The following is a 20,590-nucleotide window of genomic DNA, read 5'->3' on the forward strand; positions in this document are numbered from 1 at the left end:
ATAGTACACATAGAAGGAAACAGATCCACCCCAGAGGTAGCAGAGGCAGCAGAGGTAGCAGAGGTAGTATATGGCTGCTGGTGCGGATAATAGCATGAATAAAAATGGCCTTGGCCTTGGCTTTGCCAAAGCCAAGGCCAGAATCAAGGCGTTTGCGTTGATTTTGGCTCGAATACTGGTAAAGATTCTCGGATTAAGAACGGTTCAAGTGCTCATTGGGATGCTTGTGCTGACCGGAGTGGTGATCCAGATCGTGGAGATGGAAGACAGGGCTGCTGGCATGAATAAGGCGTATTTTTCGCCCTATAATATGGCTTCTGATATCGATAGGCCGTTCTTTGAAGGCTGTGTCGATACAGAAGAGTACAAGAGGGACCCTGAATACGAGCGGCAGAACGCCACGTTTGTGATGCTAACGCGTAATGAGGAGATCAAGGGTGTGGTGCATACGATCCGGTCCGTCGAGCGGCATTTCAACCAGTGGTTCGAGTACCCGTACGTTCTTTTGAACGACAAGCCGTTCACGCAAGAGTTCCAAGACCAAGTGAGGTCGCTTACGAACGCACAGGTGACGTTCGGTACGGTGGACGAGTCCCAATGGAACTTTGAGAATGAGGATACGGATGAGTTTCGGGAGTATGTGGAGTCCCAGGGGGACCGGGGTATCATGTATGGGAACATGGTGTCGTACCACAAGATGTGTCGATTTTACTCTGGGATGTTTTACAAGCACCCAGCGGTGCAGCAACACGAGTGGTACTGGCGCATTGAGCCAGACGTGGAGTTCTTCTGCGACTTGACGTACGATCCGTTTCTGGAGATGAAACGTTCGGGCAAGAAGTACGGGTTCACGATGTTCATCAAAGAATTGTACTGGGCGGTGCCGAACCTTTTCCGTGCGACCAAGGCCTTCATAAGGGAGAGGGAAGCCCAGGCCCAGGCCCAGGGCCAAGGAAATATCAAAGTCGGCTCACTCTGGAAAGTGTTTGTGAAAGACTACAACGTCCTTCCCGAGGACGAGTACCTCAACAAGTTCGCCAACTACCCGGCTGAGGCAGCAGAAGAGATCCGCCACGAGGACACCATCGCGTCTTTGAAACAGCGCTGGCAGCGCGACGGCACCATCGACGACCAGCTCGTCGAGGAACTCCTCTTCCGTGCCCAGCGGAAAGTGCCCGTGATAGAAGACAAATTCGAGCAAGAAGAGTTCAACTTGTGCCATTTCTGGTCCAACTTCGAGATCGCCCGCGTAGACGTCTTCGACAACGACATCTACGACGCCTACTTCCAGTACTTGGACCAGTGGGGCGGGTTCTGGAAGGAAAGATGGGGCGATGCGCCTGTCCATTCCTTGGGACTCGGCCTAACTTTGGACTTGCAAGACGTCCACTACTTCAGAGACATCGGATACCAGCACTCCACGCTCTTCCACTGTCCATTCAACAAGAAGGGCCACCAATTGCCATACAAGGGCACTCCAGACACAAGAGACACCGTCTTTACCAACATTTTCTACAGAAAGAGCGAGTCATCGCACACCAGCGACACAGGCAGTGGATGCAGATGCCGTTGTCCCACAGGTCGCGATGTCGAAGACAATGCCTTCTACTGTCTGGTCCAATGGTTCGACAACGTATTCCCGCTGCCAAACAACACATAGCCGGGGGCACTACTTCACTTAAACCTCGATATCCAAATATTTGATTATAGGCATATATATATGTAATAGATGTAGATAGATATAATAATAATAATAATAATACAGACGCGCTTTTCGGGCGCTAGCACCTGGGCCGACACATATATTGATGGTACGTTCTCCCACGCTTCTTAACCACCGAAACCATACAAAGTTCTACCTTGTCTCTTCAAAGCGTAAACGACATCGAGAGAGGTAACAGTCTTTCTCTTGGCGTGTTCAGTGTATGTGACAGCATCTCTGATAACAGATTCCAAGAAAGTCTTTAGAACGTTACGGACTTCTTCGTAGATCAAACCGGAAATACGCTTGACACCACCTCTTCTGGCCAATCTTCTGATAGCTGGCTTGGTGATACCTTGGATGTTATCTCTGAGGATCTTTCTGTGACGCTTGGCACCACCTTTACCTAGACCTTTACCACCTTTACCTCTACCGGACATGTTTATTTATTGATTGCTGTTTATTGCTTGTTGTGGGGGGTATTATACTATAATAACATGTTCTAAGTAGAATCAAGTGTCTAGTATCAACTCTCAAGCAACACTCTTGTCTTTATATATGGCATGACACAGGGAAAGATAGTGGAATATCCAAGGAGTATCCAATATATAATTTCCTCCACCATGCCACCAGTTTCGCACGCCACAGGGCCGGGAAAACCGCTCGGTTCAGGCCCATGGAACCAGCTGGAATGGACCTGGTACCGGCCGTCGCTACACTATGGAGAAGCAGGCAGGCTGGCTGGCTGGCTGTCGTGCTGGTAGTTTCACGGGGGAACGCCCTGGCACGACGCGAAACGCGAAAAAAACAAAGCAACGCGTCGTGCCAGGGATTTCGCATGGGAAGGTGATAGAATGCCCCGGGTAACCCCAGTTTCTCTGGGCAACCGCACTATAAACCAGCTACACAAGGCCTCACCAAGGCCTCACAGGGCCAACCACGACCCTCTGGGACCCCCGAACCTCTGGTACCGTTCTGGTACCGTTCTGGCACCGTTCTGGCATCTTTCTGGCACCTCTGGCACCATTGCATCCACTCTTTATTTCTCCAATACCTTGTACAATACCATATATAAAGGCAGCAATACAGAACAAGAACATATCATTCCTCCATTACTTGCTGAATAGTTTACATTGTATACCATATATAAGCATCACCACCCCCCACAAGCATCCAACATGGCCAGAACCAAGCAAACCGCAAGAAAGTCTACCGGTGGTAAAGCACCAAGAAAGCAACTAGCCTCCAAGGCTGCCAGAAAGTCCGCCCCATCCACTGGTGGTGTCAAGAAGCCTCACAGATATAAGCCAGGTACCGTCGCCTTGAGAGAAATCAGAAGATTCCAAAAGTCTACCGAACTATTGATCAGAAAGTTGCCTTTCCAAAGATTGGTTAGAGAAATCGCTCAAGACTTCAAGACCGACTTGAGATTCCAATCTTCTGCTATCGGTGCTTTGCAAGAATCCGTCGAAGCCTACTTGGTCTCCTTGTTCGAAGACACCAACTTGGCTGCTATCCACGCCAAGAGAGTCACCATCCAAAAGAAGGACATCAAGTTGGCCAGAAGATTGAGAGGTGAGAGATCGTGAGTTGGTATTGGATATGCTTTAATATTAAATATTAGGTTATTATTCTGTATAGTCGTGGGGTCCAGCCTAGGCTGGGAGCCCTTTTGTAACATTAAAGAAGGTATTATTATATTAGGTGTTGTATTGAGTTGGAGCTGGACAGCTGGCCAGCTTGCCCAGCTAGTACTTCTTCTCTTTCCATTTCTATTGCTTTTGCTCTCATCGCTATATATAAGAGCAATAAAGAAAAGGGTGCCAATAAGGTATCACCAAGCAAACCACCCTTTTCTGCGTGCCAATTCTCAATCTCAACTCAAAGCTGCTCCCTAGATCCCGCTCCCGCCCCCAATGAACGCCTACGACTATTCCCAGACGCCCTACCTCGCATGGCTCAACGGTGCCATGCTTCTCACCACTCCAGTGGTATCGCCAGCAATGCAAACTCCGGCCTCAGTCGCTGCCCAGAACCAGTCCATCTTCTCAGCATTCACCAAACCAAAGTTCTACGGGCCAACGAAAACTACCTCCCTCATGTTCGGGCTGGCTAACGCTATCGGTGGCTACATGATCTACGATGGTGATCTGGAGTCCGGCACAGGCTTTCTCGCCGCATGGAACACCCTCTACTTGCTAGTAGGCGGCCGAGGCTCCGTCAAGGCCTTGCGCTACGGCAAGGTATGGCCACTCCTGTTGTCCACAGTCTCGGGTTCCAGTGCCCTATTGTACGGCCGTCGTTTCATTAGTGCAGGCTTCGAGGCGTGATGTGGTCCATCAAATCATATATAAGTTTAATTAGTACATAATATAAACTAAACTACCACTCCACCGAGAGCCAGTTGCGCTCCCGCGCCAGGCGTATGATTTCCCGGTCATCGTACAACTCGATGAACTGCTGGTCCAACGCTCGCACCTTGGGGAACGCAAACCTCCGGTACTCGTCAAATATCATCGTCAATGACCAGTTCTGAAGCTTCCGAATGCACCCTACAAGACACCCAGTCCGGTGTTTGCCCCGGTTGCAATGGATCAATATCGGGTGGTTCGAGGGATCAAGCACCACGGCCAGTGCTTTCGTCAACAAGTCGCTCGGTATATTCACAAACGGCTCTTTGTTCCCGCTCATTCCAACCTGGAACAACTTGATCCCAGTCTCCTCCATAAACCGCATATTCTCCGCAGGATACTCCTCCGGAATGAGCACAAGAATGCTCCGGAGCTTCAACCGGTCCCGTAGAAACTCAAAGTTCTCCGGCCTGGGGAAACTAGACCTGTATATCTCCCCGCACACATGGCTGAAGTTCTCCGGTGGAATCACCTCTCGAGGCATTACCACAGCCTTGTTATTCAGACCCTGCATCGCCTTCGCATGCGCCTCTGATTGCGCTCGTACCTGCTGGCTCCGGGCCGCATGTTCCTCCGCATCGTATATATCATCAACGTCCTCCTCAGTGCTGAATGGCGTCCGGGCCTTCTCGTGGAATTGAGCCTTGATATCTTCAACTCGCTGCATCATCGCCTCATCCTCGTCCAAAATACTCCCCAAATTGTGCACACTGAGCACCCGGTTGATCCCCAGCTTCTCCACAATACGTAGCTCTGTCTCTAGCCTTTTATCCAGCGGCATCGACCGCGATTCCTCGCCTCCAGTCTCGTCTTCATCGAAACTCTGATTCATGCTTTTTTCACTTTATATCTTTAAAGTCCTTATTTGGCCCAGTTTTTTATGCTTTAACGGCCCCAAAAAAACTCAAATAGGTATTACCAATACTCTATGCCCAATTCTGACACCTCCAATCGCCCCGTAGCAGCTCCTGGTGCCACTCATTTGTCCCCGCAAAAATTCATTTCTAATACTTTCAATTCAAACCACAGTTTCAGCTCTTTTAAAGTTCACCAAACTTTTAATGAAAAACCTTTAAAACTTTATATATTATGGAAAAGGGTGCTAATACACTAAAAAGATATTCCCTCACGGAGAAAAGAGGCATCTACAGTCGTCATACAGAGCCTTATACATCACAGACGCACTATTTACAGAGATGTCTGTGAGTGGCACTGTTCTTTCGTCGACGGTAAACCTTGTGAAGACCATTTTAGGTGCCGGTCTGTTGGCTATTCCATATGCGTTTCGAGCTGATGGTGTGCTTTTAGCGGTGTTTCTCGTGTTGTTGGCAGCTTTCACGGCTGGATACGGCCTGTTTATCCTTGCGAAATGTTCCAAAACGTTGCTTAACCCTCGACACTCGTCTTTCTTTACGCTTTGTTCGATTACATACCCAAACTTGTCGCTGTTGTTTGACTTTGCGATGTTCATCCAGTGCTTCGGAGTGGGTCTATCGTACTTGATATTGGTCGGGGATTTGTTTCCGTCGTTATTTGGGGGCAGTCGTACGTTATGGACTTTGCTATCGGGGGTGATCATCGTTCCCTTGACTCTGTTGAGACATTTGGACAGTTTGCGGTACACTAGTATTCTGGGGCTTGCAGCCTTGGGGTACATCACGCTTTTGATAGTGGCTACGTACTTCTGGGGCCGGTACCCAAGTCCCAAGGTTCATTGGGTGTCAGTGTACGACTCCACGGGCGTGCTAACGACATTCAGCATCATCATATTTGCATTTACCGGTTCGATGAACTTGTTTTCCATCATAAACGAGCTAAAGGAGAACTCGATGACCAACATCAAGTCGATTATCAACAGGTCGATAGTGATATCTGGGTTTTTCTTCGTGGTTGTCGGGTTGTTCGGCTACCTCACCTTTGGTGAAACGACACTGGGGAACGTTTTGCTCAACTATAACTCCGATAAGTTTGCAGTCAAGTTCGCGAGGTTCAACCTCGGCCTGATGGTCGTGCTGTCGTTCCCACTAATGTTCCACCCTTGCCGCATTGCATGCAATAACATGATCCACTGGTTGCAGATCAACTACGGTCCTCGTAAAGACATGCTTCAAGAGAACCAGAACTTGGGGCCCATAACGCTGGAGATCGAGGACGAGACCGACAGGGAATTTTTACAGCAGGAATTCGGGACCGGCGATATCACCGACACAGCCGCTGCTGGTACTGGCAGCGGTAGCACTGAGGACAATTCATTCGCTAATACGTATCAATCGCTACCGAGAGCTACAGACGAGGATGACGAAGACGCAACACACGAAAGTACCGAAGCAGTGCCGTTGTCCGACAAGAGATTCTACACCATCACTGCCGTCTTACTAACCGTTCTCTACGGCTTGGCGTTGAATGTGCAGTCATTTGCATTGGTGCTCGCAGTGGTGGGTGCCACAGGGTCTACAGCAATATCTTTCACGTTGCCGGGCCTCTTTGGATGGAAACTCATTGGCACAGAGTCTTTGATGAACGGGGAACGCATCAGCACTTGGGAGAATATCCATCGGTACGGAAGTCTCGCGCTTACGTGGTATGGGATCATCGTCATGGTCTCCTGTCTCTACATAACGCTCTTCTTATAAGGTAAAAATAATTGATAAAACTAAACTAATCGTATATAAAAATAAAATAAATATACATAAGACAACTAACTAACTAAGTGAAGTCTTTTAATCTTCATCCTCCTCCTTCTCATCCATGAGTTCTATATCGTCGCTGGTTTCCTCGCTGGTGCTGCTCTCTTCGCCGTCGCTACGGACGTCCTCTGCACCAGTGCCCGTGATGACCTTCACAAACACCTTCAGGATCAGATACATCCAGATACACGTGATGACCTGCAGCCCGCAGAGCAACGTAATAAATGTGTTGTTCACCACTGGTGTCAGACATCTTTTCTGCACCACGCCGGCGACACACCTGCTTCCATCTAGCAGCCCGTCGATTATCGACACGGACCGGTAAACGATATAATTGTAAGCAACGTGTCTCAGCATGATCCACCAGAACAAGAATACAACGAACATTACATCGCACAGCGTTGAAAACCCGCAGTACTTGAGCATCTTGGCTGAAGAAAGCATCACGTCCACAATGTCCATCAAAATAAGTATCACATGGCCAATGCGCGTGAAGTAGTAATAATACGACCCAGTGGTCAACGCCACGGTTATGATATGGTGCGCAAACATCTGCCAGTGGTCCTTACGTCTCTCCTCCACATTCAGAACGATGATCTGATGGAACCACGCAGCAATCTGGAACAGGTAGTACGTCTTGAACAGCCCTGACATCCTATCATGTGGCCAGCCCTGGTAAATGTGGTCGATATCCAAAAAGTATGGCGAGTAGTAGTACAAGTAAAAGCCCACAGACCACGAAAACGTGTAATAAACCAACGACCAACCTTGCTCCCCAAACCGTTGCAACGCTTTGTTACTCGTCAACCCAAATCTCTTCCTAGCAACGGGCTTCAGCATAAACTCAAGCAAAAACGAACGGCTCAAGCAAAACACAACAATGAACGTCAACACAATATACACATCGTCAACCCCAATGTCGTAGCTGCCACGGCTCGTCTCGTATTCGTATTGCAGCTTCAAAAACTTATCAGTATATCTGCTATCGAAGTTCTTGTTCGCCCAGAACAGCACTGCAAGCAAAACGCTCGACACCGCAACGCTACACCTGTCAACTCGAGAGATCCGCTCGTTCGCACTCATCCCAGACCCAGACCTCGCTTTCCTCCTCTCCTTAACCTCCCGTTTCACCTCCACCTTCGACGATTCCGTCTGACTTTTCGAGCATTGAAGCCTCGTTTCTGATTCCATTGCTAAACGTGCTGCACTCGCGTTCTCCATCACGTTTGTTGCTACTCTGTATCTCAGCTCGGACCCCATATCTATAACTCTTGAAAAGTCCCCCGTCAACTCCCTCCAAGTATACACACACACTATCCCACTACTATTACTAGCCTATTTATAAAGTCAACTACAACAAATACAGATGTGCCAAGTGGCTTTCAATTTCATGCATCGTCTAGCCCTCTGCTTCTGTTTTTGTTTTTTTTTTTTTCATTTCCCGAACAGATAATGCGGCTGAAAAGCCTTGGCAGGACCCTGGAACGGCGTTGCCTAAAAAAAGCTTATTTCGCTTGATCTTGGGGAGAACAGAGACGCAAGCGGTTCGTTAGGGCGCGAGTGGGTGGTTTGGGCGAGCCGATAGAGTGTTCTAAGGCATGGTTGGCGCTTGCTGGGGCCTTGGATCGTGTTTTTTGTGGGATTTTCATTCGAGAACCAGTTGTTCTGGGTCAAATTTTATATATAGAAGAAGGCTGAGAAAAAAAAGTAGTGGTAAAGTATATGGAGATGACGTAACAAAAGCAGCAGCAGCAGCAGCAGCAGCATAGAAAGAGGTTTATTGGATGACAGTGGGCTGGCGAAGGTAGAGTTCGTGCAAGAGTGCTCTTATTCGTAGCTCGTTGTACTTGTCCCAGTGGTCATAAAGGGTGATGAGTTCCTGGAGAATGAACATAACTTGTTCCAGATTTACCTGGGATTCTGCGATGAACCTGTTGATCTTGTCGCGCTTGGTGGTGTCCTCTGACTTGTGGAGGATGCAGGAGACGGCGAATAGACAGGCGACGGCGATGACATGGGGCGGGTATAGGAGGTGGACGTCTGTGGTGTAGCTGTCGTTGATCAAGGACCAGATTTTCTGGAGCTCGTCGTCGGATAGTTTGTAGTTGTACTTCGGGGACGCGAGGGCACGCTCGATCTGCTCGAGCGAGCGGTACGGGTGGTGGACGATCAAGTAGGACTGGAGCTCCTCGATGAGGTAGAACTCGAATTCAGTGACCTTTGTGACGTCTGGTGGGATGAATTCGGGCCAAAGCGAGCGAGCCTCGTTGACAAGCGTCCGGATGTGCTGCGGACACTCTTCTACTTTGCACGCCAAATAGATGCATGTGGTGATCAAGAGGTACAGATTGACCTCCCGGACGCTCGCGCGTATGAGAAACCGGCTCAAGTACACGTGTGCTGTCACCAGTGCGCACTGTCGTATGTTCAACCGTCTTCCAAGCTTCATAATTAGGAAATAGCAGTATATCCGCAAATTGTAGTCCCGGTCGTAGTGCAAGTCTCTTTGCGTCACCGGAATGTTCGTAGTCACCTGCTTATTCGTTTTCGAGTCGTGGATCGTAATGTTGAGTCCCTGCGGGAAGAGCTGGCACTCCAACTGCCAAAGCTTCTGTTTCTCTTTGGCCAATGATTCTCTAGTGCATTTCCACTTATTTCTCTGACTCGAATCCCAGTACGATCCGCTCATATTGCGCTATTCTTCAACACCAACACTATATTCTAGTTCCGGATGCTATGGTCTCCATACAGATACCGCTTCACGCTCTTCACTAACCCCTTTGAGCACCAAAAAAACCCTCTTTCTTCCTTTCTGTTCCGGATGTCTAAAGGTATTGTAGCTCTCTCTGCCCTAATTCACATACACCGTTGAAAATGTTCGCCCGGGTAACACTCTTGAAAATTTTTATTAAAGGATTTCTTCGCAGATAAGACCAACTTGACCATGAACATACACATTTGGGAGTTTTATTATACACATATTTGATTGTATATGTTGTGGAATTGTTTTCCTCTACGTGAGGATCTCATAGCCGAAGAATCGTCCCTTATCGAAGCTTACACAAGGAGACAGGGTTTCCTGTCTCAACTTTATTTTAGCTTTGGGTAGAAAGTCTCCGACCAGTCCGTTAGCGGAAAACGCAATGAGATTTAAAAACTTTTAAAGTCTTTAAATCAACTCATTAATCGGGGGTCATTTATTTGGCCTTCGGTTTCTATCCGGGTGCTGTGTTTCTAACAGCGTCTGTGTCTTGGGTATTGAAGTAATGAATTTGCTTTAAGCGATAGTTATGACGATTGTTCAGGGTGGTAGGGGGAAGAAATTTTATTTCTCTCTCTCTCTCTCGCCTTGAATAACCCAATGGAGCTTACTTTCTTGGCTCATGAGACCCTCCCCTTTCTCATTCATTTTTTTTTTATTTTTTATTCACCACATCCTGGAGCTGCGAGACGCTCTTGCATAGTCAAATATGCCAGGTTGCGATACTCAGTAGAGTATCTTCTCGTATCGAGAGTTGCAGAATGAATGTAATGAAAGAAATTGGGGGCCGTTATGTAGCGTTTTTTCCACGTGATGAAATACCAATGCAACATAGAGTCAAGCTCTGAGCCTAAAAAGGCATGGACGAGACTTGCTTTTTACAAACGTACTGATATGGATAAACGCTAGTGACGCTTTGTTTTTTTTTTCCTTCTTCTTATTGTATTAATTAATTGTACCTTTATTTAGTTGTGTTTTGCGCTTCGATACGGGAAAAGTGAATTTATTGGGTGTGTGTGTGTGTTCCCAGCAATCATCTTGTTTGTTTGAAATACATCTATATCTATGTGTCATCCGTGATCTATCTCATTGTAGTGTTACATAGCTATGTTTTCCTGGATATTTAGTTCCTGCCCCCGATGAGTTCCAGGGCGTAAAGCAGCATCGTAGAGTATATGTTGCACCAGTTCCAGAACGACCACGAGTCCACGACGATCTTGTTCTCGCTCTCGTATGGGAAACAGCCCCATATACAGAGTTCGTTCTTCAATTGGCCGCTGTACCGTAGAATCAAGTGCGTGTACATCGCAATGATAATGCAGGGCGAGTACCAGTACACGAAGTTCATGATCCGTCTGAAACTGCGACGCTCCTTAGTATCCCTTTGCAATGTCGGTATGATTCTTGTGGCGCTGTAGAAGATCAGAAGACGGAACACTAGATTTATCACTACTGCTGGGATGATGCTCTCCTTAGCCATCTTGAACGTTACTACAAATATTTCCTGGATGCTGATGGGCACGCTCTTGGTGAAGTTCTTCAACGATAGCCACAATGGATTCAACGCACGCTGCATCTCTTGAACCAGTTTTGCATACTTGTGGTTGCGTGGGAGCGTCGTGTGCTCCATGATTTGACTCCATATCACCCGGTAGTTCTTCGTCATGAGTTGCAATAGATTATCCTTCTGCGTTAGATTCGTCTGGTGCATCTGCCACGTCTCCTTCACAATGTCGAAGATCTCGTCCATCGCGTTCATCGCCATCTTCGGACTGATTTCATACACGTTCCGTACCATGTACGCAAAGAACAATGAGCTCTCCATCACAGACCCTGACCCGTTGTTGATCCCGTAGAGCCCAATTCCACACACTATAGAAAACGTAAAACCAAGCAATGACGCGCTGGGAGTCGAAAGCTCCCACATTGGAGTCACATAGATCCGGTAAAAGTAAAAAAGCGACAGCGTGATCACTCCTCCACTAATCAAAAGACTCACAATCACCCACAAGTTGCTTCTTCTCGTCCTTTTCAACCATCTCTCCGTCTCCCCAATCGCCTGAATTGCAAGAATCGTGAAAACCCCCTCCAACAACGTAAACACTGGAGTCGAATGGATTAAAGACAGCTGCCACGGCTTCACCACAACCTTCCAAAACACCTTGAAACACTCAGACTCGACAACTTCCCCACGCTCGACCCCTTCAAAGTACGAAAGAAACATGAATAATATCGATGGAATTAACAAGTGTTGCAAATAGTATATCAGCGTCGAAACTGCTGACCCCCGCTCCAGCAAAACAAGCTTGAACGTAGTAGACACAAAATACAATGCAAATAGCGTCACAGTAAACGATAACCCGCAATTCAGTCCTCCAACCTGGAAACTTATTGGAATAGTAATCAGAATGAGAAACAAGTACATCGTTGTAAGAAACATACGTACCGTCTGAAGTACGCTCTTTTTAATCAATGGCATTTCTCCTTTATATATATCTCTGTATCCCCGCTATCACTCTAAAACAATTTCCACCCCGCTTGGATACCTCTAGTGTTCCCTAATCCACCTTATTTGAGTCTGACTCTTCTTCAAACTATACTTTCTTTAGTTATTCAAACCTTTTTCATGCCATGCTGCCTTTATTTTTTTTTTTTTTTTTTTTTTTGTCAGATCACACTGAAGCGTCAGAAGAAGACAAACGGAAGAACAATGTCAAGGAATTAGGGAATTGTGATGGGTTAAGGTGGCCTTTGGGACGATGTATTTGGTTTCGATTGTTGCATGTGAATGCCCGGAATACGGGGCTTTTCAGCCAGTGAAATAGCTGTGATTTTACAGTGGGTGTGTGGTAAAAGTTGATGGGTGATGATGTGCATCACTGTGTACGAAGTGAAAAAAGTAACCAAAGCTCATCGCCTGAATCCTAAGCCAAAAGCTTCAAGCTCATCGCATGGTTCAAGAAGAGTGCATCTGAGAGAGAATTGGAGTTTGTTAATAGGTTTTCTGGCGGGTATAGAGCGGTATTCGGATAGCCAAGGACTATGAGTAACACTGGGGTGCGCCAAAGAGGTGCTTTCAAGACTGGTAGGAAGGGATTAAGAGAGATTACAAGGCCTGGACAAAAGAGAGGCAGAAATGAGGTAGAGGAAAGTGTGGAAAATGCGGAGGATAGCGAGGATGAGGAGGGTTCTGATGGGGTTCCAGATGAGGAGGAGGATCCGGAGCAACGTAAGGGACAGGTTTACGATGCGTTGTTGACGTTGTTGAAGAGTGAGCACCCGGAGAAGCGGGCCAAGAAGAAGAAGACAGAACAGAAGTCGACCAAGACAAAGCCAAGTCCTAAGGATGAGGATGAGAGCGAGGATGAAGAAGAGTCAGAGGATGAGCAACAAGCTATTGAAGGTGGTCTAGAGGATGAAATGAGCGGGGAAGAAGCTGATTCTGATGTGTCTGACTTGGAGGATAGCGAAGATGAATCAGATCCGTTTGAGTCTCACTTTAACAAGTACGACGAAAAGCATCTCGAAGCCCTTGACAAGGGTTTGACTGCTAGAACTGTAAAGTACAAGACCATCAAGAAAGATGTGACAGAGTCAGAGTCGGTGATCTTCTCGAAACCGTGCTTGGAAGGAGAAGAAATGGAGCCGTTGAAGGGGAAACAGTCTTTGAACTCGTACTTTGTGAAGCAAAAGTTGAAGATCGCGAGTGGATTCCACGACACTGAGCTTCCGCTCACACCTATTCAGAAGGAGTTGGTTGACCCTATGTTCCAATACAAAGATGTGCTTTATGAGTACGAGAACTACGCAGACGAAGAGGAGTACAGAGAACTATACTCGCTACATGTGCTCAATCACGTTTACAAGACCAGGGACCGTATTTTGAAAGACAACCAGAAACTTCAGGACAATGCGGACCTAGAGCTTCTAGATCAGGGTTTCACCAGGCCCAAAGTGCTAATTGTGGTTCCAACCAAAGATGTGGCCTATAACGTCGTGAAGAAAATTATGAACAAGTCAGGATTGGACCAATTCGACAAAAAGTCCAAGTTTGAAGACCAATTCTTCGAAGATGCGTTACCGCCAGCTTCAAAGCCCAAGTCATTCCAGCATATTTTCAAGGGAAACACAAACGATTTCTTCGTGCTAGGCCTCAAGTTCACGAGAAAGTCGATGAAATTATACGCAAACTTCTATCAGTCTGATATCATCATCTGTTCCCCATTGGGTATCCAATTGATTCTTGAAAACACCGATAAGAAAAAGAGACAAGATGATTTCTTATCGAGTATAGAAGTTATGGTCATCGACCAATTGCACTCCATCGAATATCAAAACGTAATGCATATTTCCACTATCTTCCAGCATATCAACAAGATTCCTGAACAGCAGCGCGACACCGATTTCAGCAGAATCAGAATGTGGTACATCAACGAGCAAGCCAAATATTTCCGTCAAACAATGGTCTTCACGAAATACATATCGCCCTACGCAAATTCAATTCTCAACGGGAAGTGCAGAAACCTTGCAGGCAGATGGAAAAATCATAGAAAAATCTTACCTGAGAACTCGAGTATCGGTAAACTCGGTTTGAAAGTGAGACAAATCTTCCAACGGTTCGATCTAGCAGGTGGTAGCGCCTTGGATGAACCAGATTATAGATTCAAGTTCTTCACAAGTGTCATCATACCATCAATTGTCAAGTCTACCGGGTACGAAGATGGTATTCTGCTGTATATTCCAGAATACACTGACTTCATCCGTGTAAGAAACTACTTGAAGGAAAGAACCACCATCTTGTTCGGTGAGATCAACGAATACTCCGATCAAAAACAATTGACTTCTAATAGAGCCAGGTTCCAACAGGGCAAAATCAAGGTGCTACTATACACGGAGAGATTGCACCATTTCAGAAGATACGAAATCAAAAACGTTAAAAGCGTCATCTTCTACAAACCGCCAGGAAACCCTGAATTCTACTCCGAAGTTGTGCGTAACATTGGTAAGAACGTATTTTTGGGCAACTGTGACATTAACATCTCCACTGTAAGATGCGTTTACAGCAAGATGGACAGTCTTTCCCTAGAAAGAATAGTAGGCTCCAGACGTGCTGCGGTATTAACGCATGGACAAAATGAGGTCTATGAGTTTAAGTAAGTGCTTAAATAGTCTTTTAATTATTTGAATTGGTGTTTTACCTTGTTTTATTATTTAATATCCCAATGTCGTAATTTGGTTCCAAATATTGAGAACTCAAAATCATATTCCCCAGACAATGGCATCACCTAAAACCCTAACAAACAACACATAAAAACCCTATATGCACCAATCCCCTCAATTCGAATCAAGCTCGTTAACATAACTCCACAAGCCGTACCATGAATTATCCCATACCAGATCATATCAGTTTAAATTATACACCGTATTAAAACACAACTTTTCTAACTATACAATATCAGCTGTTGAATTGCGAAACAGCCATAGCAATGCATGCCAAAGACACGTATGGGCTGGCCCTCTCTCCGATACGCGCAAACTTCCAAAACACCCCTAGCATCCCACTGTCTTTATACCGATCTAACAAAGATGGTCTTTGAGCATGTACGTATGTGCATGAACAGATGAACAACAAAAGCACTTGTAAAAGAGAACGGAAATTAAAGAGTGCAGACATCTTATCTTATCCAGCACTTAGTTCTATAGCAAAACTATCAGAATACTCCCTATGTTTGATCTAACACTCTTTTATCAATGTTAAAGGCGCTAATTCTTTCACCATTTGTATCTAAGCTGAACCAAAACGATGCAAAGAATATACATCAAGAATTAATCAATAATTCTTGTTTCCAAGAGAAAAAAAATGCTATTAAAAATGGAGAAAAGTGATCGCTCGGGGATCGAATGGACTGGCTTAAAAAAAAAAAATAAAACACAAAAAAAAAACTTAATATTTTAAAGTCATGTGACATACAATACATATCCGGGTAACACTGAAAAATTTTGATGAATTCTCATCAACTCTCTATTGATACGCTTTGAGATTGACTAAAGAATAGGATATACAAAGAAAGGTGAACGAACATTTGTAGCCAATAAGCTGTGTAAGTGACGATTGTAGCGGTTTCCATTCGGATCAAGAATATCTAGTAGCCAAATTGGATTCTAGAGGTACAAGATGAAGGTGCAACAGGATGCGGTTAACGTGCTAGAGCGTACTTCAGCTTACTTGAAGTCTGGTATTCTTAAGAAGACACCAGCTTGGTACAATGTTGTAGCCAAAGTACCACCTACCAAGAAGTTTGCACGGAACCCGCAACTTACGGATCCAAAGAATGGGAAGTCGAGAACTGATATGCCTGATTTCAGCAATTGGAAGGCTAACAGTGCGGGTTTATACAAGACAAGACCAAATTCTGTGGATAAAAAGAGTGGAGCCTCGAAACTTTACCAGTCTCCTAAGCTTGTATATATAGAGGATAAGTTGAGGAAATTGTTCTACCAACAGCATCCATGGGAATTTTCGAGACCTAAGGTTTTGGTTGAAAACAGCATGGAAGTTCAAAAGTACGATTGGTCACATCTACAGCAGTTGGACAGACCATTGGATGGTGAATCTGTGGTACAGAGGACACTTTACCTGCTAAAGACCGCAGAGAAGAAGGAACTAATCGATGCATATGACCAAGCTAGATTCGAGTTTTACCGTTTGAGAATGCAGGAAGAAGTGGAGACACAAGTTGCTCAAGAAGAAGCGGAAATGTTTGGTTCGATCTTCAGCGAGACCGCAATCCAATACGGTATTTCTAGAGAACAAAAGGTTATTGATACTTGGAGAAGAAAGGCCACACAAGAGGCTGAATTAATGGCTGCTAGATCTAGTAACCCATCAGCTGCTTGGTCAGCTGAGACCGAAACAAGCAAGGACGAAGAACCAGAGGTCGAGGAAATCCAACTCTGAAAGCGCAAATTTGACAGTACTGCCTCCCTTTGTTACAAAAATTTCATGTACATAATAACATATATAATTTGAATCCTACAAATCATTTATTCATCATTAATCATCATTCATCATTATTGTCATCAATTCTTAGTGCACATCTATAATATTCTTGGGCATGAACTGGTGTCTAGTTATGCTTTTCTCTAATAAGTTCAAACAGATGCGTTCTCTGTTTCAGGTAGTATCCATACTTTGCGAAATCTTGTATCTCTACAATCTTAAAGTTCTTCTTGATCTTCTGGAAAAAGTGCTTATCAGCTTTCCGTCTCTTCTTATAGGCCATCAGGATGACGGGAGGATCATCAACATCAGTCAGGTCAAGCAAAGTCTTTTCCAATAATGGGAATGCTGCTTCTAAATAAACGCAATCCGCTGCAAGAACTAAATCGACAGGCTTCTCGACAAACGTTTCCGGTAATGGCTCACCCCACCAAAGTACCTCACCATGCACAGTGTCTTCCAACCCATTAGATACTATATTTTGCTCTATCAATCCCATCAAAGGATCAATATCAGTTACATAAATCTGACGATACGAGTGAGGATTTACTTTATCCATTAAACCAACGCATAATCCAACAAGCCCCGTACCACTACCGAGCTCAAGCACCCTTTTGAAATCCCTGTTGGGATAGAGCTTAGCAAGAAGATGGTCTTCGTTGGACCCTGTCAAAATATAGTCACATAATAGTTCTCCAGCAATCCAAACTTTACCACCGCATCCGGACTCACCGCCATCTTCGTTTATGACCAACGGACTTGCTAGTTTCCCATTAAACGTTAAATCTGTCTTTCCTAAATGTTCAATAGGCCTTGCAGGAACAAGGTCCTCAAAACTGCTTGAAAATGGAACTTCTTCGATAACTGGTGCTGACATTGGTTTTAGTAGGTTGTTATATCTGAGCAAACCTATACAAAGAGAGCACCTCGAGGGTTATCAACTACCTCATCGGATTAACTAAAGAACGCTCTTCCGAAATTTGACGCAGTTTTTTTCCTGTTCCTCAACAAAAGAAAACGACAAAAGTAACTAAACGACAGTTTATTTTAGTAGTTAGAAAGACATTCAAGTAAAAACACAAAGAGTTTTACCAGGATAAAGGATGGTATTTGAGCTACTATAATTGTTCTGAAATAAAAGTATGCGTGGAATTTAACACGATCTATAAATTTATTACATTCTATAGATTATTATTAAGCAAGATATTGTTGGTGTCAGTTTCCGGAATTGGGTTTTAATCAAGTTCATGCAAGAGTCAAATCCTTTAGAAGTTTACACATCCTCACTTCTGTAGCCATCAAATGGTTCTCTAAAGAGTCTTTGATGAATGGAATTACTTTTTCCATATCTTTGACCGCGTTCATTGAGATATTTTCGAAATCTTCTGGGTAAATGACTACTGACTTGGATTCGCTTTGGTATTTGTACTGTGGCGATTTCACCAAAGTATATTTCAAATATTCATGGGCTATAGGCTTTAATGTATCTAGTCTTGATTTATCTCCAACTCCTGAAATCAGAATGGCATTTGGACCATCGTAAGTTGTTTGGTCATTGGCAGTTTGTTGCACTTCAATGTTGACTAATGTTTTAGTGACAGTACTCTCGTAATGAGCCTGTTTACGTTCCTTCTGCAAAACTTTGAATTTCTGATACACATTTGAAGCATCCTTTAGCGATATAGTAGGTATTTTGCTCTGAGATTTGATCTTTTTCAAGTAAACAGATCTGTTTGGTTCGGGATCTTGACTTTCAGAGTATAAACCGTATGCAGCGGCCAATTCGTGAACGAATTGACGTTGTGGTGCTCTCATTGGTTTTAGATGTAAACTGATTTTCGTGCTATCATCCAAAAACTTGTCAAAAACTTCTATGATTTGAGAACACCACGATGTTTGGTAGTTGTAAACGTTTAGACATATTTCAGAATATGGCATACCCAAGTCATCAAATGTTTTTGCAACATTGACAACGGACTCCATTTTTTCTTTACTTGTTAACAATTTATCATTCATCCCGAACGCTTCCATCAATTCCATATGCCTCTTGAGTTTTGCACATTCTTCATCACAAGGCAATTTTTCTGTAACAGCACGGCTTGGATTGTTCAACGTAGCACCACATTCCACCATTTTAGTACGACGGTTACAATCACAGTATATGGCCACTTTTTCCTTACACTCTTTTTCAGGACAAGGTAGTTTACCATGACATTTCTCTTTACACTTGTGCGCACACGATGTTCTTCTCAACCCGCATATTTGGTTGCACTTGGCATCACATTGACCGCTTACGTGGCACTTGTTTCGACATTTATGATGACAGTTGGCAAGCGGCAAACCACATTCAGTACCACAAGAGACTTGGTCCTGTGAAACCATACATAGAGTCAAAACATTTTGCTGTTTGTGACATCTACACTTTTTGGTCACTTGGACAGTGCATGGTGGACATTCTTCTTCTAATGGGTGGCATTTATGAGGACCGCGTCTATGGCCACACGGAGCTGGTCCTTGCGATATCTTTACACATGGGTGAGGGCATGGCGGTAGTTTTGTTCCACACCTGACTGGTGCAGGCACACAAGTCTTTCCACAGGGGCACACCAAATCATTTGAATCCGATTCCAAACAAGGTGGGCATTTACCGGGATGGCATTTCCAAGTACAATCATGAATTCCGCAACTTAGCTTTTTGTTGCACTGCTTTAGACATATATGTTGAGGTTCTACCAAAGTTTCATCATTCCTATCTTTCTTCAAGAATAGCGATTTTTCACGCACTTTTGCTGCAGGTTTACCTTCACAACATATTTTGAAGCACTTGTGTCTTCTACATGACATGTTTGATTCACATTTAATCTTACAACGGGGTGATTCATGGAATTGGCAAGGAACAAGGAAGTTATTCGACCTACAGGAGCATGGCTTCTTTTCGATAATGAGACATGGGTCCATACAGTCGCCGGTGTGACATGTAAATGGACACTTATGTTTTCCACAGGACAACGGTTTCCCACATGTGTTTTCACAAGTTGGAATAGGATCAGTACACTTCTTTCTTGGCGTTTCCAATTCCGCTAATGCAGTCCTTCCACAAGGACACGTATGTAATGCCTTTGGAGAGAAAGGACACGGCTTTGACTTGTCTATACTTACAGGGGCCTGACATGTTTCAGTGTATGAATGCTCGCCACAAGCATAATGCAATGTTCTGACTTTGTCACAAGCAAATACACCAATCCATTTGTCACCTTTCGAGTTCTTGGAGTAGTCTACAACCTTGATACTGGAACATTTAATACCCTTCTTGGTTTCTAACCCACAATAACACGGTAGCTCACTGGTGATTTCCGTTTCGCACGGCCCACAGAACCCTGTATGACATTTTTTCTGACACGTATGCTTCCCACAGGGTAGCAACAACCCACAGACATTACCACAGTTGAAATGCTTACCTACTTTCCGGGAACTAGAACATGGAACCTGCTTCGTGTGCTTCCCACACTTACAACTCACAGTGACCGGTATCAAACACTCCGGATGAGGTCCGAGATGACAAATTTTAGAACAGCCGTGAATACACTTCTTTGCATTACAAGTTTGTCCACAAGAGTTAGGATCTAGTTCATTCACCTCCGGTTCCACGACTTTGCCACACCAACACGTACTTCTGCCCGCTGGCGGTACCTTATGGTTCACCTTATAACAGTTCGGACATTTCCAGGACTTATCCAAAGTCTTACCAGTGGACTTCAATGCCCATTCTCGTACACAGTCATAATCAAAAACCCTGTAACATTTATCACATGCATACATGCGGCATGCTGCATCCATCTCAACGGTGCAAATCATACACACATACTCATCCCCATTCTTAATCTCTCTTATCGTCTGTTCATAATAAGGAACATCATGGATCTCCTCCGACTCTCCAGTCATAATGAAACAGAAACAGAGAAAGACTCACAAATCACTTTTTCAACGCCCAATCTCTTCTGGTATATTAGCAAGGCGCTACTTAATACA

The 20,590-nt window shown here is 44.8% G+C and overlaps 13 protein-coding genes across 13 annotated transcripts; 6 read left to right on the top strand and 7 right to left on the bottom strand.

The window, feature by feature from the left end:
• Positions 1 to 70: 70 nt before the first annotated feature.
• On the top strand, positions 71 to 1,660 carry KTR5 (glycosyltransferase family 15 protein; the record flags this gene model as incomplete). The annotated part of the gene is made up of 1 exon (XM_022821852.1): positions 71 to 1,660. One exon carries the CDS (start codon positions 71 to 73, stop codon positions 1,658 to 1,660), a length of 1,590 nt encoding a protein of 529 aa, XP_022678171.1.
• A 170-nt stretch (positions 1,661 to 1,830) lies between these two features.
• Positions 1,831 to 2,142, bottom strand: HHF2 (histone H4; the record flags this gene model as incomplete). The annotated part of the gene is made up of 1 exon (XM_022821853.1): positions 1,831 to 2,142. The coding sequence occupies one exon, from the start codon at positions 2,140 to 2,142 to the stop codon at positions 1,831 to 1,833; it is 312 nt and encodes a 103-aa protein (XP_022678172.1).
• Positions 2,143 to 2,880: 738 nt separating this feature from the next.
• HHT2 (histone H3) lies at positions 2,881 to 3,291 on the top strand (the record flags this gene model as incomplete). The annotated part of the gene is made up of 1 exon (XM_022821854.1): positions 2,881 to 3,291. One exon carries the CDS (start codon positions 2,881 to 2,883, stop codon positions 3,289 to 3,291), a length of 411 nt encoding a protein of 136 aa, XP_022678173.1.
• A 327-nt stretch (positions 3,292 to 3,618) lies between these two features.
• On the top strand, positions 3,619 to 4,032 carry AIM19 (Aim19p; the record flags this gene model as incomplete). The annotated part of the gene is made up of 1 exon (XM_022821855.1): positions 3,619 to 4,032. One exon carries the CDS (start codon positions 3,619 to 3,621, stop codon positions 4,030 to 4,032), a length of 414 nt encoding a protein of 137 aa, XP_022678174.1.
• Positions 4,033 to 4,084: 52 nt separating this feature from the next.
• On the bottom strand, positions 4,085 to 4,945 carry SIW14 (putative tyrosine protein phosphatase SIW14; the record flags this gene model as incomplete). The annotated part of the gene is made up of 1 exon (XM_022821856.1): positions 4,085 to 4,945. The coding sequence occupies one exon, from the start codon at positions 4,943 to 4,945 to the stop codon at positions 4,085 to 4,087; it is 861 nt and encodes a 286-aa protein (XP_022678175.1).
• Positions 4,946 to 5,576: 631 nt separating this feature from the next.
• On the top strand, positions 5,577 to 6,746 carry AVT7 (Avt7p; the record flags this gene model as incomplete). The annotated part of the gene is made up of 1 exon (XM_022821857.1): positions 5,577 to 6,746. One exon carries the CDS (start codon positions 5,577 to 5,579, stop codon positions 6,744 to 6,746), a length of 1,170 nt encoding a protein of 389 aa, XP_022678176.1.
• Positions 6,747 to 6,833: 87 nt separating this feature from the next.
• lag1 (sphingosine N-acyltransferase lac1) lies at positions 6,834 to 8,060 on the bottom strand (the record flags this gene model as incomplete). The annotated part of the gene is made up of 1 exon (XM_022821858.1): positions 6,834 to 8,060. The coding sequence occupies one exon, from the start codon at positions 8,058 to 8,060 to the stop codon at positions 6,834 to 6,836; it is 1,227 nt and encodes a 408-aa protein (XP_022678177.1).
• Positions 8,061 to 8,577: 517 nt separating this feature from the next.
• SSN8 (cyclin-dependent protein serine/threonine kinase regulator SSN8) lies at positions 8,578 to 9,489 on the bottom strand (the record flags this gene model as incomplete). The annotated part of the gene is made up of 1 exon (XM_022821859.1): positions 8,578 to 9,489. The coding sequence occupies one exon, from the start codon at positions 9,487 to 9,489 to the stop codon at positions 8,578 to 8,580; it is 912 nt and encodes a 303-aa protein (XP_022678178.1).
• A 1,195-nt stretch (positions 9,490 to 10,684) lies between these two features.
• Positions 10,685 to 12,040, bottom strand: ICE2 (Ice2p; the record flags this gene model as incomplete). The annotated part of the gene is made up of 1 exon (XM_022821860.1): positions 10,685 to 12,040. The coding sequence occupies one exon, from the start codon at positions 12,038 to 12,040 to the stop codon at positions 10,685 to 10,687; it is 1,356 nt and encodes a 451-aa protein (XP_022678179.1).
• Positions 12,041 to 12,603: 563 nt separating this feature from the next.
• On the top strand, positions 12,604 to 14,718 carry UTP25 (rRNA-binding ribosome biosynthesis protein UTP25; the record flags this gene model as incomplete). Its single annotated transcript, XM_022821861.1, has 1 exon — positions 12,604 to 14,718. The coding sequence occupies one exon, from the start codon at positions 12,604 to 12,606 to the stop codon at positions 14,716 to 14,718; it is 2,115 nt and encodes a 704-aa protein (XP_022678180.1).
• A 1,018-nt stretch (positions 14,719 to 15,736) lies between these two features.
• On the top strand, positions 15,737 to 16,519 carry RSM25 (mitochondrial 37S ribosomal protein mS23; the record flags this gene model as incomplete). The annotated part of the gene is made up of 1 exon (XM_022821863.1): positions 15,737 to 16,519. The coding sequence occupies one exon, from the start codon at positions 15,737 to 15,739 to the stop codon at positions 16,517 to 16,519; it is 783 nt and encodes a 260-aa protein (XP_022678181.1).
• Positions 16,520 to 16,688: 169 nt separating this feature from the next.
• EFM6 (putative protein-lysine N-methyltransferase) lies at positions 16,689 to 17,438 on the bottom strand (the record flags this gene model as incomplete). The annotated part of the gene is made up of 1 exon (XM_022821864.1): positions 16,689 to 17,438. The coding sequence occupies one exon, from the start codon at positions 17,436 to 17,438 to the stop codon at positions 16,689 to 16,691; it is 750 nt and encodes a 249-aa protein (XP_022678182.1).
• A 368-nt stretch (positions 17,439 to 17,806) lies between these two features.
• On the bottom strand, positions 17,807 to 20,503 carry FAP1 (Fap1p; the record flags this gene model as incomplete). The annotated part of the gene is made up of 1 exon (XM_022821865.1): positions 17,807 to 20,503. The coding sequence occupies one exon, from the start codon at positions 20,501 to 20,503 to the stop codon at positions 17,807 to 17,809; it is 2,697 nt and encodes an 898-aa protein (XP_022678183.1).
• Positions 20,504 to 20,590: the final 87 nt, after the last annotated feature.

The sequence above is a fragment of the Kluyveromyces marxianus genome, chromosome 8 (genome assembly GCF_001417885.1).
Source record: "Kluyveromyces marxianus DMKU3-1042 DNA, complete genome, chromosome 8".
Lineage (NCBI taxonomy): Eukaryota > Fungi > Ascomycota > Saccharomycetes > Saccharomycetales > Saccharomycetaceae > Kluyveromyces > Kluyveromyces marxianus.